The 19,789-nt window shown below is 38.6% G+C and overlaps 1 protein-coding gene across 4 annotated transcripts in view; it reads left to right on the forward strand.

Moving 5' to 3' along the window:
* Positions 1-19,789, forward strand: part of RGL1 (ral guanine nucleotide dissociation stimulator-like 1) — a 295,913-nt gene that overhangs the window by 94,194 nt on the left and 181,930 nt on the right. For all 4 annotated transcript variants that reach the window (XM_011934156.1, XM_011934152.1, XM_011934155.1 and 1 more), the window contains one exon: positions 10,610-10,773. In XM_011934156.1, the coding sequence (XP_011789546.1) occupies positions 10,642-10,773 (132 nt within the window). In that variant the 5' untranslated portion in view covers positions 10,610-10,641. The remainder of the gene's footprint in view (positions 1-10,609; positions 10,774-19,789) is intronic.

The raw sequence follows: 19,789 nt of genomic DNA on the forward strand, positions 1-19,789 counted from the left end.
AAAAAAAAAAAAAAAAAAAAAGCATTAAAGTTAGAAAGCCAAATAGTAACATGGCCACAATTCTGTGAAGATTTTGAAAGGCCGTGACAAAATGAAAATGAAAGCTTCGTTCTGAGTCAGACAGATCTGTTTTCAAATTTGGACCCTGCTCTGTGACCTTGGGCAATTCACTTAATTTCTCTGAGCTTCAGTTTCATCTGGATGGGGAATTAATACTTACCTCAAAGAGCACTTGGTGTAATACACTTGTGTATTTCTCTCTTCTAACAACTATCCTATCATTTTGAAGTATAATCTGTCATTTTGAAATGTATCTCTTTCTTCTCATATGATTGTAGACTTCCCAGGAATTGAGATGAAGAACTCTCAGCTCAAGGGCCGATTGGTGGAGAACACAGGCTTATTTATCTTTATTTTGCCCTGCCCCATACACACTTGGCACAATAATTAGGCGATAGCTACGTAAAACGTTAGGGACTTCTTCCCTCCTGTGACAGCATGGTGCTAGGTGAGATTTAACCAAACTACATGGCATGCCCCTGCAAATTTGCCATCTTGTTATATGGCCCATTAACCCTCCAGCTAGAAATCTCTATTTCTAAATCTATTTCTAAACCTCCAGCTAAATCTATATTTGCATGATTGCTATTACGCTAAGGTGTCAGAACGCAAGACACAATCTTAGTTCAGTTTACACTTTGGTTTATTGGAAATAGCAAGGTCAATCTGTGGCAATGAAAAAAATGGAAAGTCCTGTAAAAGTTTAAGGAGGGAAGAATAAAAGGAAGAGAAAAGAAACTGTAACCCAGTTGGAATGAAATGGCAACACAGAATGAAATGATCCTCTTTCCCCCCAAGACAGATGTTGGCATGGATTTCATATGGACTCTGAAACTAAAGCCGACACCCAACTGAGTGCTCAAGCCCTACATTCCATCCACTCTTCATTTGTTAGTATCGAAATTGAGGCACTTCACAAACTTGGCTATCGAATACTGTATGTGTGTGGAAAGGGGCCAGATAAAATGGGCCAATTAGAACACAGCCACATCTGTCAAAACTCTAACCCTTAACCTTAGTGAAAATATAATCTAGGATCAAACACAGAAGCCCTGCAGATGTACACAAGTCATTTAATGCAGCCCTTGGAAAGACTGTGATGAATGGCCGGTGCTATTGTGAAGGCCTGATGAGAAAGCCAGGCTTGGTTTTGCTAGGAATATTTGCAATTTTAAAGAAAAAAATAGGTTCTAATTGAGTAACTTTTGAATGTATCCCAGTAATGTCCTTCCCATAGGCTGAGTTGAAAATACTCTGACTCTGTTGCTATGCAAAGCAGTTTCCAAACATGTTTTGAAAACTTGTTTGAAATTTGAGAGTAGAATTTGGTTTTCAAAGGCTTCATTTAGGCTTAAAACCTTTTGGTTCACTCTAAAATAATGCGAGGGTTTCATCTTGAATGGACTATCGAGGGTAAATTCAACAGCTGCTTCTCCTCTGATACATATTTATGAATGCAGGATGCATTCTCTATGGTACAGTACACCCTCACAGAACTCTGAGTAAGAGGAAAAAAACATGGAAACAATTTTTTTTTAATGTTGGAGTGTCCTTACAGGGTTTGCTAAAGGACAAATGGGTCTCTCATTAAAAATAGGGATTGTATCTTCTGTAGTATACATGGATCGTGACCAACACAACAGTTTTTACTGAATTTACTGATAAAAATGTCACTATATTATGTCAAGCTCAAGTCTTTGGGAGGGATTTTTAGGATTCTGTAAGATATGGCTTTGACTTTGCATTCGCTTTCGGGCACCAGGTCATCAGGGAAAAGTCACAAGATCTATGCAAAAGGCAGTGGCAGGAAGCAGCATCTCTAGCGGTTTCCCCTTGGTTTCATTGTCCCTGTGTTCATGTGTTCATCTGGGGTATTGAGTCTTTGATCCCACATGTGAAAAGTTTGCCATGTTGAGCCAGTAGTATAACTCCCTCTAACCAAGGCACATAGCTTCTGCCGTCTACCCGCTGGATGAGTATTAGACCAATTCCTTTGTCCTTAGCACGACTTACAAGGATTTATTCTCATTCCGGAGGATTTATTCCCATTCAGAGAAGAAACAGCATAGTTAGATGGGAATAAAATTGCTGCTCTGTATATAAAGCTTCTTGCACCTAGTTAATCTGGCAACCTGGTATTTTGGTCTTCAGCACTAACTAGATCATTATGATGTGACACTAATCAAAGAGTCTTCTGTAATGTGATAAGGTGTTATCTGATCAAATGAAGGAGGATGATATTTGGCAGTATACGGTATATATGAAAATCATGGTGTCCTTGCTACTTAGAGAATGTGAGAGGGAATAAGGATTGGCTCAGAGCCAGCTCACTCTACATGCTCTCCCAGAAGTGTTTTCTTGAAAGAGTTTTTCCCCATTGGGACCTTCCATTTTCCTCTGGCTTAGTAAAGTGACTGTAATTAAATAGATTCAACTTCTGTTTATGGTGAAGTAAAAGATTGAGAACAGATTGCTCTTTAACGTGAAATGTGGAAGGGCTAGTCTATTTGGAAGCTAGTTAAAATGATTTTGTGTATTAACTGGTAAACTCAACAGATGTTTTTTCCCCTGAATATAACATTTCTAGATCTTCGCATTCCTCCCATGAGAAGTCCACTTCTGAATCCTTTCGAGAGCTCAGATTCCTAGGAGCTCAGATTTTTGAACATCTGCATGATGTTATTTTGTACGTGGAACACTGAGTGTTAAAGGATAGCAGTGGCGTGGAGTGGTGAGGGCACGGCTCTGGGTCAGGATAACCGGAGAGAAACCCTAGGGCTTATTCCATAATCTCTCTTGATTTGAGCTTCTGAGGATAAACTGAGGCTTGTGATATGCTAGCCCAGTACCTGGTGTAGTGAATATTGAATGCACTGTGGGGGAGGGGATCGTGTTGTCAACGTTGCTGCTGTTATTGTTGAGACCTAAAGGATTGCTATGACCTAAATCAGCTTAATTTCCTTCAACTTGATAAAAATTAGCCTGTGGCTGTTGAACTGGATGATGCTCTCCTAATGGTTTTTGCATTTTGCCTTTATTCACTCAGTTAAAGCTGGTGTTTACAGAATTGTGAAACATTTGAGCCTGGGACAGTCATGTGATTTACAGTTTTGTCTCGTTTCATGCTTTCCAGCAACATAATTACTGAACTTTTTATCGTAATAAAAATATAGTCCATAAAAAAGGCAGTCCCCTGGAATTCCCTCTATCTCTCTTAGAATGCTAAAGGGTATTTTTTGTGATCTCAGTTCTGTTCTGTTTAGGTATCCTCTCCCTCCCCCACGTCTGTCTTTGCAGATTTGTGACCAGACGGCTGCACTGAATGGAGACCAGGAAGGGAGCCCAACTGTTTTCCCTTGTGTTGGCTCTCTGTGCCGAGCAGGGATTGTTGAGCAAAGCAGGGATTGCTGAGCAGCATTTCTCCAGGGAGGGTCACAGGGTAGTACAAACCCACTCTGGATTTTTCTTTTTTTTTATTATTAAAAACTTTTGCCAAATACTATCATTAAGGAGGAGAAAGTATGCGGTTTGAAGACCAGTTGGACGAGTCTTTTAAAATATCAACTGGAATAAAGCAGGAATGCCTTGCACTTCTTTAATTTTCTACATTTAACAGGAGACAGTTGCTCCCAGAGTCACTTCTAACTCCGCAGACAGTATTGTGCAACTTTGCTCAGCATTCAGGGAGACACTATATAATTAAAATTCCTTTGAAAATGGTTGCCCAATGATTGACATTTATTCCAAAATACATGATCATGTTGAATGCTGAATTCCTTCTTCCAGTAAATTTTCTTTAATAAAAAAGTAAAAATCTATTTTTTAAAAGGGTGATGGAGTTTTGTAAAAAATTGAAGCAGTGCAGCAAACATGTGTCTAATCTTGCTCTTAAAGAGCTGGCAGGCTAGCAGGGGAGACCAGAGTAAGTTATGCAAAGCAAAGAAAGCAATACTCAGGATATAACTGAGTTGCCTTATATAGATAGACTTGAAATGCTGCTGAGATTCCAAAGAGGAAGAGATAATAGGAATCTGTTTCTCTCTTACCTCCTAGTACATTGACTTATACCTCCAGTTCAAACACAAGCAACGTTTAGTATTACTACGAAATAATCTGATGGGCTTCCTTTCTCAGGGCAGTAGGAATCTCTCTCTCTGCTGTGGCTTTCTGGAGTCCTTCCCTTCTGATGTCTGTCTGTGCCCCAGTTTCCGTTTTCATATGGTAATCTTCAATTCTGGATAGCTGGTTCTCTCTGTGTTCTCAGAAGAAATAGATTAGTGAGATCACTATAATGCCCCCTTCACAATTAGGAGGTTGTATCTTGAGACCTTCCTGGATCCCGCAATTTGTAGATATCACAATAGCAATCATGGTTAGAGAAGTCTACCATCAAACCAGGAGTTAGATGCTAAGGATGAGTAAGCGTGTCCAAATACCAGCTTTAAAAAGCCTTGGCACACTTACAATTGACTACATGTCAGAGAGTTTTGGGTTATCTCTGAATAGTCAAAGCCCTGATATTGTACACACGAATGTAAAGGGGCTATTTTAATATCATGCTGTTTGTTTGACTTTTGAATAGTGAATGCATAATATGGGACTAAGTACAATATGTGAGTGAAACACTGAAATCACCTTTCACTGTTTTGTTTAGTGGTTTGGAGCCTTCAGTTCTTCTGGAAAAACAATTCAATGCACATTAGTTTTGCTTTCTACATTTGAGGGAGGTGAATGCTTTATTTTTATAGCTGTAAGAGGGCTCAGCAGTCTTGCAGCCTATTCATATTGAAGATGAGGACACTGAGGCTAAGAAAGGTGAAATGGCTTGCTTAATGGTTACACAGAGAATTAACTGTAGCTTCATGATTTTAACTCAGGTCTTGTGACTAGAATTTCAGTGCACTTTACATTATGCAGTTCTGAACCTTTGAGTAAAACTAAAATGCAAAGACTGCTCTTGATAGCCTTCTAGGTGGAAGAGTTGAAGATAGTAGGAGATAAAGATAAACAAACCTATCTTATCTGGACAGAACCTCAGCTCATTAGGAAGAGGAATGAGGAAGAGAGAATGTAGGAGGAAAGAAATGCTAGAAAGACAAATAATCATGGCAAGGGACTGGAACAGGGTAAATGCCAGACATTTTCAAGATTAGAAGAAATCTGAGTTGAGTTTGAAAAACTGAAAGATTTCTTCAGGTAGAAGCAAAAGGGAAGTAAGCAGAAATGTTATTATTATCACATATAATGGAGTCTGCAAAGGAAGAAGAAAAGCATGACCCTAATAGATAAAGATAAGAAGCACCAAATCATTTCAGTTAGTTTCTGAATTTTAAACACTTTCTTTTCCTTCCAAAACATATTTAAAGAGGAGGGGGAGGAGAAAAAAGATAATGATTTATGAGGGATGTCTCATATGCTATTTATTATAAGAAGGAAAGTAAAATTCAATAAATTACAAAGTGATTTATCAAACAAAGTTCAGCATAGAGGTTAATAAAATAAATACAGACTTGAGTGGAGTTGTGTCCTAGCACTTTCTTTTAAAGCCATGTTTCAAAAAAAGGGCATCCATGGAAGTGATGGATAATTTTTATCTGATAGCAAGAACAGGCACTAATAATGGCAAATTATTGTGTTCTTAGATTGTCATTTTAATACTTAGTTTTCAAGATTAGCCTCTGAGAAGCCGCTCATTTACTTTTGGTGCATAATGATCACTTAGGATATGAAGCCATCAGCTGCGCCCTTTGTTATGACCGTGGAAAATGTTATGACCTCCAGTCGATGATTATTTTGGAAGGAATAGAAGAAATAAGTTATGATTACGTATTAGAGATAGTATAAGCATAGTGTTAGTAAATATTTTAAAAAGAAGAATAGGCACAGTGACTCATGCCTGTAATCTTAGCACTTTGGGGAGATTGAGGCAGGAGGATCACTTGAGCCCAGGTGAGACCAGCCTGGGCAGCATAGTGAGAGTCTGTCTCTACAAAAAAAAAAAAATCTTTCCATGGCTTTCTCATCTGCAGATTGTTTCTCAGTGTCAAGCAAGCACATGTTTCTTCCATCCCACCACACTTGTCTTCCCTGTTTTAATTTTATTTCTGTGCTTCATAAGGTAGAGGCAGTGTACAATCACAATCCTTTTACAATTACAAAAAAATTCCCAAGCAATTTTCTTTTTTAAATTTTTGAGAAAAATTTTGCTTTTATGTTCTCTGATCAGATTTACCTTTCTATACATACAGGTTCCTTTTTTCACCCCACTCCCAACTTAAGGCTGATTTTACTCTCAAGTGGTTTAAACAAAATTCTGTTTTGGGTATCAGGTGTTTTAAATTAAAAATTATTCAAAATTGGTTTCCAAAAGAGTCCATAAGGCTTATGATATTTTGGACCAGTTGTTAACTAGAACAGAAAGTTTTGCCTTTTAGGTTTCCAGTGATTTCATATTATCTGATGATTCTGTTAAAGGGCCCATATTAATGGTATTGCCTGGAGGTTGTCTTGTACCCCTTGACTGTGTGTTTTAAGAAAGAAGGCAGGCTGGGTGCGGTGGCTCATGCCTGTAATTCCAGCACTTTGGGAGGCTGAGGCGGGCAGATCACCTGAGGTCAGGAGTTCCAGACCAGCCTGGCCAACGTGGCAAAACCCTGTCTCTATTAAAAAATACAAAAATTAGCTGGAGGTGGTGGCAGATGCCTGTAATCCCAGCTACTCAGGAGGCTGAGGCATGAGAATCACTTGAACCAGGACCCTGGAGGCAGAGGTAGCAGTGAGCTGAGATCATGCCACTGCATTCCAGTCTGGGTGACAGAGCAAGACTCCGTCTCAAGAAAAAAAAGAAAGAAAGAAAGAAAGAAAGAAGTCAGTAGTTCAACTGTAAGATGCACCGTATATCAGAGGTTAGTGGAAAGTCTACATATGCCTCCTATTTTAATTTTAACAAATAAATGATGACTCTGTAACATAGACTTCTAGCTCCTAAAAAGAGCTAGAAGGGAATAGGTAGGAAACCTATAATGCATGAATTGTTTAAAGAAAGTATGGAAGCTGGATGAGGTGGCTCATGCCTATAATCCCAGCACTGTGGGAGGCTGAGGCAGGTGGATAATTTGAGGCCAAGAGTTCGAGACCAGCCTAGCCAGCATGGTAAAATCTCATCTCTATTAAAAATACAAAAATCAGCTGGGCATGGTGGCAGGCATCTGTAATCCCAGTTACTCGGGAAGCTGAGGCAGGAGAATCGCATGAACCCAGGAGTCAGAGATTGCAGTGAGCCGAGATTGCACCACTGCACTCCAGCCTGGGTGATAGCACAAGACCCTGTCTCAAAGAAAAAAAAGAAAAGAATAAAGAAAGTATGGAATAAAATGTTAGATTTGAAGAGGAAAAGACAGGTTGGCAGCAGGACTGGCTATATTATTTGTGGGGCTCAGTGCAAAATGAAAATAGAAGGCCCCTTGTTCAAAAATTAAGAATTTTAAGGTAGCAACAGCAAAGCATTAAACAAAGCATGAGGCTCTTCTGAGCATGGGGCTCTGTGTGATTTCGTAGGTCACACACTCACAGAGCTCACCCTGGTCAGAAGTTGAGATGTCAGTAAAAAGGAAAAGGAATGATCCATTCCGTGTGATGTTTTCTTACCTCTATGCTATCCTTACCTGTGTACTCATCAGATGTGACCATATCTCAAGGGGGCACCATTGTGCCAGGGAGCTGAGACACAGACACTCTAGCTCTAGTCTATGGAGGAAGGGGCATGAGAAGGAGGTTGCATTCTACCAGTGATGGGAGAGTAGGATGGAGCTGAAGGCTTTCTGAACTGATCTAGGAGAGAGAGCATGAACTTGGGAACTCTGCAGCTTTCTAGCAGTGTAGTAAAGTTATTTAACCTCTCTGAATCTCATTTTTTCATTGTTGTAAAATGGTGATATCTACCTCTCAGGTTTATTGTGTGGATTACAGATAATGTGGGAAACGCCTAGCACAGTGGCTGGTATGCAGTGGAAGCTCAAGATATATTCTACATATGGTCATTTTAATAAGTGCAGAGATACACTGAGGATAAATGAAAAAGACTTCCAGTCTCAGATAGGGTGGAGGATCTCAGAATGCTTGAAGAGCCTTGTAAGAACTGGCTGCCTCTCTTGAGTCCCTCCTTAGTTCCTGAGTGCTTTGGAATGGTTTAAAACTCACAATAACATCTTCTTCCCAAACAGGGTGAGGAGCAATCTGTGGGAAGTCAGTGCACAGTAGAGTTCAGTCTTCAACACTGAAAATTTGCCAACTTTCACCCACACTGCGGAGATGAGAAAGCAGCTGTGGGCAGACAGTAGAGTAAGCTGTGGGGTCTCTGGAACACGTTACACTTACAGATGTTCCATTGTTCCCATGGGATTTCATACTTTGTCTATTTTATCCAGTTTTGTTTCCATAATATACAAAGGAGACAGCCAAAACCATTTTATGTAGTTTTCCTACTTTGTTTTGATTTATTTGTTGTTGTTTACAGTATTTCTCCAATAACAACAGTGGAATTTCCTTTCCTACTAATCTGGCCTGTTTCCATTTTGTCTGTTTATTTTAATTTCCTTTTTTTGGACTGAAATCTCTACATGACTCTGCTTTGTTTATTTCCTTGTGTGTGTGTGTCAGCATCATTTATTAGTGTGTCCACTCAGAGGAACTTTGTTCATTAATTATGTAGGTTTTGTTTCCTGGTTCCTAGTGGGAGGGTATTAAGTGCGCTGTGTTTCTAAGTACTTCACGATGGTTTTGGTTATCAGTTTCTTCATCATTGCTCTCTGCAAGCAGATGGGCTCACTCTCCATGGCTTAGATGGAGCATGGGAAGCCCCAGAGCAGAGAAGTTACTCCTCTGCAGATGATGATTTTCTTAAATCCACTGACCTGTCACTCCTGTCACTCATACAGGTTTCAATTTCCACTTACTTCTATTTGGGTAGTGGGTTATGTGAGCCTAACACCTGGGTTTTGCAGACATAATTCCTTGAAGACATTTCCATGAAAACCAGCCTGTTGTTAACTAATGAGCAATTCTATCTTGCATTATAAGCTGCTTGGGAGTGTGTGATGAATGTTAGACTTATCCCTTTTTTATGAAAAACTTATAGCCCACTAAGTCAATAAAAAAGTTAAAAGGAAGAGGTAACCTGACTTTTACATCTGTTACTTGAATATGTAAGATCTGCTGCCTCCTTTTCAATGGATTGTCATGATTTACTAAATGATCGAATTAATGATTCATAAAACATTTATTTAGTACTTATTCTGTATATGATACTATCTCTAGTCTCAAGATGCTTATAAGACTAGAAGGGGGAAATAGAATTGAAAGCAAATAAATATAATAAGGTGTTACAGGTGACATGATAGAAGTTTGTCTAGAGTACATAGAGTAACAAAGGAGGGAGGCCTGTATTCTCCTGGGGTGGGGATTGGAGAGAAGGTGTCACAAACAAAGGCTATAGGCACCAGGTGTATCTGGGGTCCATAGATACTTTCAAATGGCTGAAACAGTGGCTGAGGAGGCAGCAGTGCATGCATGAGGTGGGAGGAAAAGGTGGAGGAAGCCAGACATAAAGATCCTTGGATGCTGCATGAAGGAATTTGGGTTTCATTCTTTAGGAAAAGTTTTAGGTAGATGGAACATCAGTAACAGTTTTCCTTTTTAGAACAATTACACCAAGAATAGACTCAAAGAGATTTGAATGGAGGCAAGGAGACTCTTATGATAGTATGGGACTGAGCCAGGCAAGATGTGATGAGATTCTGAACAAGCTAGTGGCGAATGGAAAGATGTCAAAGAGGTAGACCTTGTAAGATTGGCATCAATTTTTAAATAATATCTTACAGAAACTGTTAGTGAAACCAAGGCCCAAGAAAGTGCACAGCCAGTGAATATCAAATCTTCCTCGGCTTTCATTGCAGTTTAGAAACACAATTATTGTGGCATTTCAGACACTATGTTGTAATATATCATATTGTTAATACTTGTTTACAATCTTTCTGCCCTGAGGTTCTAAGCTTCTTAAGGTTAAGAGGCAAACTACTGAATTATTTGTGTATGCCTAGGTTGGAGCCTCATATACACAAGTACATAATAGATGTTTGAAGAGTAAAATTCTTGACATCATAGCCAGTGCTTCTTCCATATGGAGCACTTGGCATGGAAATATGAAAACATCACTCAGGTTTGCCTGACAGCAACCCATTTCCATCTCTCCCCCTGAGAGCGCCAAAGCCAAGTGATAAGCAGGTGTAACAGGCAGATGATGGCTTGTGCTTTGCTTTAAAATTTGTACCAGTTTACCATTATCAGAATGCATTCTTACTTCCCAAAGCCTGCGTTAAGATACCAATAATGAATATTTAGAATATAAAAGTGGCCATAAAAGTTGATGCCTATTATGATACTGTCTTTAACGGTCTCACTAGTCATAAGTCAAGCATGATAATTTGCTTCCATGTCTCTCTTAATGTTACTCATTGTTTTAATCTGGATCACACTTTATTCTTCCACACAGATCCGTAATGCCTCCTGCCTGCCTCTTTCAAGATGGAGGTGAAACCTGTGGGAGAACCTACTCAGGAGGTGTCTAAATTCAAACTTTCCACCAAGGTAGAAAGCACGGGACACTGGCTGGTGGAAGATCATGCTCGAATATGGGAAGTTTTAAAGACAGAGGAGGTAAGATGACTCTAAATGACACAGTTGGTGAAATACTGGATTTGTTCATACCTGAGACTGTAATTCTTTGTGTAGCCAGCACCACAGGTCAGCTTGGCAAATCTTTATTCAGGTGCTATAGGCGTAGCTATGACTGGAGAACAAGTAAGTCAGGAGCATGTCCTTTGCACATTAATGACTACACAGTGATTCAGGCCAAGGAGGCTACACTGAAAGCCAACACTTAAAAAATGGTGATCTAAGGCTCATACACATGTAATCTTCACTTTAGCTTCAGATATCAACAGTTGGTATAGCTGCGGGTATCCTGTTAGCTACATTCTTTCTCAAGGCTGCCCTTCCATGACTTCCCTCTCTCAAGCCTATTGTTGTTGAAGTTTCATTTGACTTATATAAAATGCTGCTATTTGTGTGCATATTTGTGGGGTGTGTGTGTGTGTGAGAGAGAGAAAGATAGAGGGGACAGGAGAGAGAGAGAGAGAGAGAGAGAGAGAGATGCTCTTATTCTTTCAAAGGAAATTATAAATTAAAGCTTTTATTTTTATTATGCATTAGAGGTAAAATCATACATAATGGCAAGATATTGAAAACCATTTCCATATAGGCATGAAGAGGTATAAAAGGAAGATTGGAAAAGAGAATGGAATTATTAACCAGATCATGGAAAGGCCTAATTTCCCTGAGCTTGGGTTGTGCACATCTTATCAGCTCAGCAAATAAAATGAAAGCTAGAAGTTTGTATGTTTTTGTTTTTTAGAGACAGGATCTTGCTCTTCTGTCCAGGCTAGAGTACAGTGGCATAGTCATAGCTTACTGCTGCCTGGAACTCCTGGGCTCAAGCGATCCTCCTGTCTCAGGCTCCCAAGTAACTAGGACTACAGGCCACACACCACCACATCTGGATAATATTTAAATTTTTTGTAGAGATGAGGCTCTCGCTATGTTGCCCAGGCTGGTCTTGAAGCCCTAGCCTCAAGCAGTCCTCCTGCCTCTGCCTTCCAAAGCACTGGAATTACAGGTGTGAGTGACTGTGCCCAGCCCCAAAAGCTAGAGGTTTTAATACATGGGAAAGAGCATCTCAGAGAGAGGTACCAAAGCAAGAACTTCAAAATAACTGAGGTAGGATAGAAATGTAATAGGGAAAACAGACAACACTTTGTCAGTGGTATTTTGGCTACCAGAAAGACCAGCAGCTATTTTCTGAGAGGCTTACCTGGGTGATATTCATTATCTTGGATAGTTGTCTAGGGTCTGGTCCTTAGCTTATATGCTTGGAAATTTTATTTTCTCATGTATTCAACAGAAATTTCTGGGGAAAACTCACATGCATTAAGTTTATAAAACTAATATGTAAAAAGAAAATGGCAATTCCTTAATTGATAAAGACAAATAGAAGAGTTTTATCTTCTGAAATACTCAAGTTAAAATGTTTAGTACACATTCTCCTTGTAGGCAAACCGAATGGGAAATCAAATAATGCTGAGAAAGTTTATTCCTAAGGATCGAATCATAACAAGTGGAAATATATAAATTCCTTGTTTGACAGCATGAGGCTAAGTATATTGGTATGGCTCTTTGGTTCCAAGCAAAAGAAATTGACTAAATTAAGGAGAATGAGAAATTGCTGGAGGATGTTGAGAAGCTTACAGAATTGGTAAGAAGTTTGGAGAACTAGGCTTGGAAATAAGACAGGAACCAAGTCAGTAGAAACTGCTCAGGGTGCCAACCCTGGCACAAATTCCAAACTGGTCCCCTCCCCTCCATGTTCTCATATTCTGCTCAGGATGCAAAGCTGTGGGAGAGAGGAGCTCACTGCCAAGTTTAGTTGCATGCCTTTCTTTTGATTATTCTCTGAAGAGAAAGAGGAATCTTCCATGGGAAATTATTATACCAACTCCTTGCTGCACTTGTGTTTAAAGTTCACATTCCTAATATTGACACATTATGACAATTCCAGTCCAAGAAAGTAACCTAACAACTAGTCTTGAACATGTAAAATCCAGCAGAAGCAAATACAAACCTTCTCTATAGGGATATACTTGCACAACAGACTTTTTTATTTGTATTTTTTTAAAGAAATAAACTCCACAGGTGGTAGATGAAGTCTTTGTGTATCTCACCTAACAGGTCCAAGATAAGATGAGATGAGCCTTGTGCTGAGGGCACAAAACTTAAGGAAGCACTCACTCTTAGGTTTACGGCCTGTACTTGCAAAATTGAGAGTGAGTACATCCTTAAATTTTGCATCCTAGGCTTGATGCTTGTCTCACTCCAGTCCTGGCCCTGTCATAAATCTGAATTTGGTGTTTATCATTTTGATGCATATTTCAGTATTTTTACCACATGCATGTGGATCTATATATTCAATATACAGTATTGATTTACATCTAGTAAATTTTATATAAGCCTTGTACTGTACATTTATTTCTATAGCTTATTTGTTTCTATTTTTATGCTGACATATGTAGTTTCACTTTATTCATCTTTAACTGTTGTTTATATTATTTTGATTAATATAGTCAATTTATCCATTCTCTTGTTGATTAACTTTTAGTTTTCTTTCAATACAGTTGGCAGTATAATATATTTTTCCTCGTGAACATATGCTAGAGTTTTTTTCTAGTATAGACACCTGGAAGTGGCATGCTGAGTTGTAAAGTATGAATACCTTTAGATTTGCTAGATATTACTAGATCAGCTCTGAAATGAGGCCATGAGTTTGTATCTCTGTTAGCAGCATATGAAAGTTCACCCGTTCTATATCCTCACCTGTTATTGATATTGCCAGACCTTTAAATATTGGCCAATCTGATTGTTTTGAAATGGGATCTTGTCATAACACGAATTTCCCTGAATTCTTGTGGTGTTGAGCATCTGTTCACATGAATATTGGCCATTTAGTTTTCTGTGAATTATCTGTTCTTATCCTTTGACTGTTTCTTTTCATTGGGTCATTTGTCTTTCCTTGTTGATTTCTGGAAACTAGTGTATTGTTTACTATACAATCTTTTTATTGATTTTATGCACTAAAACAATATTTCCAACTCCTAAATTTTTGTTTTAAATTTTAATTTGGTAAAATTTATCAGTCTTCTTTTCTCCTTATGGTTAGTGTTTTTCTGCTTTAAGAAATTCTTTCTGACCTCATGACGATAAAGATATTCTCCTATATTTTTTCCTAAAAGTTCTAAATGCTTGTTTTTATTTCCTTAGTATTTATTTCACAGTCTGAAGTAGGGATATGATGTTTTTTTCCATATGGATAATTAATTATCTAGTATCATTTTTGAATGTCAATTACTTCTTCTTCAGTTTATAATGCTATTTTTCATGTATTATGTTTCTATAGATATCCTCTCTGTGGATATGATATTCCTTTAACTGTTCTAACTCTAAAAAAAGCCCCGAGTATCCAATAGGGAATGTTTCTCTGCTGAGCTATTGATCTTCAAGATTATCTTGGCTATTTTTGGAATTTAGATTTTCCATATGGATTTAGGATGAGCTTGTTCAGTTCTGCAAATATGAAGAAAAATTAAGCAGAAGCTTGTTGGGAATTTGATTAGGATTTCAGTACATTGATTGACTGATTTGGGGAGTATCAACATTTTTATATTCAATGACTATCTTGTCTTCTTTTTGACTTTAAAGGTTATGCTTTGATATTTCATCCTTAATGTTTCACCAGTATTTTATCCCACATTGTTTTGCTGTAGGATTTTGATAACTAAGGCTAAAGAAGTTCCTTCAATTCATTTTTTTTGCTAAGTGCTGATTTTTAAACATTATAATATTTGATACTTACAAAATAATACACATGCAAGTTATGGAGTATAATATTAGAACAAATACTTGTAAGTCCACAACCAACTTAAGAAACAGTTTGTTTAGTCTATCTGTGAACTGCTTCACATACTATCTCTTTGATTTCTTTCCCTGCAAAGGTACCCATCTCCCTGAAATTTGTGTTTGATCATCCTTTTGCTTTTTAAAAAGTCTTTGCTGCATACATGTATCCTCAAACAGTACTGTTGAGTTATACACACACACATGCACACACATATATACACCTACATATGTATGTATATATAAACACATATATCTTTATATATATGGTGTCTTTGGTGATTCACTTCTTTTACTCATCATTATGTTTATAAGATTTTTAAGATTCAGCCACAAAAATATATACAGTAGTACTTTGTTAATTTTCACTATTGTACAATATACCATTGTGTAGTTATATCATGATTAATTATTCATAGTGGATGAACATTTAAGTTATTTATAGTTTTTTGCCATTATGAACATTATGAACAATGCTGATATGAACATACTATACATGTATTTTTTTTTTTTTAGTTTTCTTATATGTTCTTTTTTTATATACTTTAAGTTCTGGGATACATGTACAAAACATGCAGGTTTGTTATATATGTATACATGTGCCATGGTGGTGTGTTGCACCCATCAACCTGTCATCTACATTAGGTATTTCTCCTAATGCTATTCCTCCCCTTGTCCCCCATCCCTCCCTGTGTCCATGTGTTCTCATTGTTCAACTCCGACTTATGAGTGAGAACATGCAGTGTTTGGTTTTCTGTTCCTGTGTTAGTTTGCTGAGAATGATGGTTTCTGGCTTCATCCATGTCCCTGCAAAGGACATAAACTCATCCTTTTTTTTTTTTTTTATGGCTGCATTGTATCCCATGGTGTATATGTGCCATATTTTCTTTATCCAGTCTATCATTGATGGGCATTTGGGTTGGTTCCAAGTCTTTGCTATTGTGAATAGTGCTGCAATAAAAATATATGTGCATGTGCCTTTATAGTATAATGATTTATGATCCTTTGGGTATATACCCAGTAATGGGATTGCTGAGTCAAATGGTATTTCTGGTTCTAGATCCTTGAGGAATCACCACACTGTCTTCCACAATGGTTGAACTAATTTACACTCCCACCAACAGTGTAAAAGCGTTCCTATTTCTCCATATCCTCTCCACATCTGTTGTTTCCTGACTTTTTAATGATGGCCATTCTAACTGGTGTGAGATGGTATCTCATTGTGATTTTGATTTGTATTTCTCCAATGATCAGTGATGATGAGCTTTTTTTTTCATGTATGCTGGCCACATAAATGTCTTCTTTTGAGAAGTGTCTGTTCATATCCTTTGCTCAATTTTTGATGGGGTTGTTTTTTCCTTGTAAATTTGTTTAGATTCCTTGTAGATTATAGATATTAAACCTTTGTCAGATGGATAGGTTGCAAAAATTTTCTCCTATTCTCTAGGTTGTCTGTTCACTCTGATGATAGCTTCTTTTGCTGTGCAGAAGCTCTATGTTTATTGATTTGCAAATGTTGAACCAGCCTTGCATTCCAGGGATGAAGCTGACTTGATTGTGACAGATAAGCTTTTTGAGGTGCTGCTGGTATTTTATTGAGGATTTTCGCATCGATGTTCATCAGGGATATTGGCCTGTAGTTTTCTTTTTTTTTTGCCAGGTTTTGGTATCACGATGATGCTGGCCTCATAAAATGAGTTAGGGAGGAGAGGGAGGAAATGAGGGAGAAAAAGAGGGAGGAGTCCCTCTTTTTCTATCATTTGGAATAGTTTCAGAAGAAATGGTACCAGCTCCTCTTTGTAACTGTGGTAGAATTAGGTTGTGAATCCATCTGGATCTGGGCTTTTTTTTCATTGGTAGGTTATTAATTACTGCCTCAATTTCAGACTTTTTTTGGTTGTTAGGCTATTAATTATTGCCTCAATTTCAGAGGCTGCTATTGGTCTATTCAGGGATTCAACTTCTTCCTGGTTTAGTCTTGGGAGGGTGTATGTGTCCAGGATTTTCTTACAGATTTTCTAGTTTATTTGTGTAGAGGTGTTTATACTATTCTCTGATGGTAGTTTGTATTTCTGTGGGATCAGTGGTGATACCCCCTTTATCATTTTTTATTGTGTCTATTTGATTCTTCTCTCTTTTCTTCTTTATTAGTCTGGCTAGTGGTCTATTTTGCTAATCTTTTCAAAAAACCAGCTCCTGGATTCATTGATTTTTTTGTTTCTCTGTCTCCTTCAGTTCTGCTCTGATCTTAGTTATTTCTTGTCTTCTACTAGCTTTTGAATTTGTTTGCTCCTGCTTCTCTAATTCTTTTATTTGTGATGTTAGCGTGTTGATTTTAGATCTTTCCTGCTTTCTCCTGTAGGCACTTAGTGCTATAAATTTCCCTCTAAACACTGCTTTAAATGTGTCCCAGAGATTCTGATACATTGTGTCTTTGTTCTCATTGGTTTCAAAGAACTTATTTATTTCTGCCTTTACTTCATGATTTACCCAGTAGTCATTTAGAAGCAAGTTGTTCAGTTTCCATGTCGTTGTGCAGTTTTTAGTGAGTTTCTTAATCTTGAGTTCTAATTTGATTGCACTGTGGTCTAAGAGGCCATTTGATATGATTTCAATTCTTTTACCTTTGCTGAGGAATGTTTTACTTCCAATTATGTGGTCAATTTTAGAATAAATGCTATGTGGTACTGAGAAGAATGTATATTTTGTTGATTTGGGGTGCAGAGTTCTGCAGATGTTTATTAGGTCTGCTTGGTCCAGAGCTGAGTTTGAGTCCTGAATATCCTTGTTAATTTTCTGTCTCATTGATCTAATATTGACAGTGGGGTGTTAAAGTCTCCCACTATTATTGTGTGGAAGTCTAAGTCTCTTTGTAGGTCTCTAAGAACTTGCTTTATGAATCTGGGTGCTCCTGTATTGGGTGCATATGCATTTAGGATAGCCAGCTCTTGTTGCATTGATCCCATTACCATTATGTAATGCCCTTCTTTGTCTTTTTTGATCTTTGTTGGTTTAACGTCTGTTTTACAGAGACTAGGGTTGCAACCCCTTTGTGTGTCTTTGCATGTGAGATGGATCTCCTGAACACAGCACACCTATAGGTCTTGACTCTTTATCCAATTTTCCAATCTGTGTCTTTTAATTGGGGCATTTAGCCCATTTACATTTAAGGTTAATATTGTTATGTGTCAGTTTGATCCTGTTATCTTGATGCTAGCTGTTAATTTTGCCCATTAGTTGATGCAGTTTCTTCATAGTGTTGTTGGTCTTTATATTTTGGTATGGTTCTGCAGTGGCTGGTACAGATTTTTCCTTTCCATATTTAGTGCTTCCTTCAGGAGTTCTTGTAAGGCAGGCCTGGTAGCGACAAAATCTCTCAGCATTTGCTTGTCTGTGAAGGATTTTATTTCTCCTTTACTGATGAGCTTTGTTTGGCTGAATATGAAATTCTGGATTGAAAATTCTTTTCCCTAAGAATGTTTAATATTGGTCCCCATTCTCTTCTGGCTTCTAGCGTTTCTACAGAGAGATCCACTGTTAAGTCTGATGGGCTTCCCTTTGTAGGTAACCTGACCTTTCTCTCTGACTGCCCTTAAAATGTTTCCTTCATTTCAACCTTGGTGAATCTGATGATTATGTGTCTTGGGGTTGCTCCTCTCGAGGATTATCTTTGTGGTGTTCTCTGTATTTCCTGAATTTGAATGTTGGCCTGTCTTGCTAGATTGGGGAAATTCTCCTGGATGATATCCTGAAGTGCGTTTTCCAACTTGGTTCCATTCTCCCCATCATTTTCAGGTACACCAATCAAATGTAGGTTTGGTCTTTTCACATAGTCCCATATTCTTTGGAGGCTTTATTCATTCCTTTTCATTCTTTTTTTCTCTAATCTTGTCTTCATACTTTATTTCATTAAGTTGATCTTCAATCTCTGATATCCTTTCTTCTGCTTTACTGATTTGGCTATTGATACTTGTGTATGCTTCAAGAAGTTCTCATGCTGTTTTTTTCAGCTCCATCAGGTCATTTATGTTCTTCTCTAAATGGATTATTCTAGTTAGTGGTTCCTGTAACCTTTTATGAAGGTTCTTAGCTTCCTTACATTGGGTTAGAACATGCCCCTTTAGCTGGAGGAATTTGTTATTACCCACCTTCTGAAGTCTACTTCTGTCAATTCGTTAAAGTCATTCTCCATCCAGTTTTGTTCCCTTGCTGGTGAGGAGTTGTGATCTTTTGGAGGAGAAGAGGCCTTCTGGTTTTTGGAATTTCGGCATGTTTGCACTGGTTTTTCCTCATCTTCCTGGATTTATCTACCTTTGATCTTTGATGCTGATGACCTTTGGATGGGGTTTTTGTGTGGGCATCCTATTTGTTGATGTTGATTTTATTCCTTTCTGTTTGTTAATTTTTCTTCTAACAGTCAGGCCCCTCTTCTGCAGGTCTTTTGGAGTTTGCTGGAGGTCCACTCCAGACCCTGTCTGCCTGGGTATCACCAATGGAGGCTGCAGATTAGCAAAGGTTGCTGCTGCCTGCTCCTTGCTCTGGAAGCTTCGTCCCAGAGGGGCACCCACCAGATGCCAGCTGGAGCTCTCCTGTATGAGGTGTCTGTCATCCCCTGCTGGGAGGTGTCTCCCAGTCAGGAGGAATAGGGGTCAGGGACCCACTTGAGGAGGCAGTCTGTCCCTTAGCAGAGCTCGAGCATTGTGCTGGTATATCTGCTGCTCTTTTCAGAGCCGGCGGGCAGGAATGTTTAAGTCTGCTGAAGCTGCACCCACAGCTTCCCTTTCCCCCAGGTGCTGCGTCCCAGGGAGAAAGGAGTTTTTTCTATATACTTCTGACTGGGGTTGGGGCCTTTATTTCAGAGATACCCTGACCAGAGAGGAGGAATCTAGAGAGGCAGTCTGGCTACAGCAGCTTTGCTGAGCTGTGGTGGTTTCCACCCAGTACAAACTTCCCGATGGCTTTGTTTACACTATGAGGGGGAAGTGCCTACTCAAGCCTCAGTAATGGTGGATGACCCTCCCCCTACAAGCTTGAGGGTCCCAGGTTGACTTCACACTGCTCTGTTAGCAGTGAGAATTTCTTTTTTTTTTTTTGAGACGGAGTCTCGCTCTGTCGCCCAGGCTAGAGTGCTGTGGCCAACACAAATTTACTGTCTTACGGTTCTGGGGAT

The sequence above is a fragment of the Colobus angolensis genome, unplaced genomic scaffold, assembly GCF_000951035.1.
Source record: "Colobus angolensis palliatus isolate OR3802 unplaced genomic scaffold, Cang.pa_1.0 Scaffold132, whole genome shotgun sequence".
Taxonomy (NCBI): Eukaryota; Metazoa; Chordata; class Mammalia; order Primates; family Cercopithecidae; genus Colobus; species Colobus angolensis.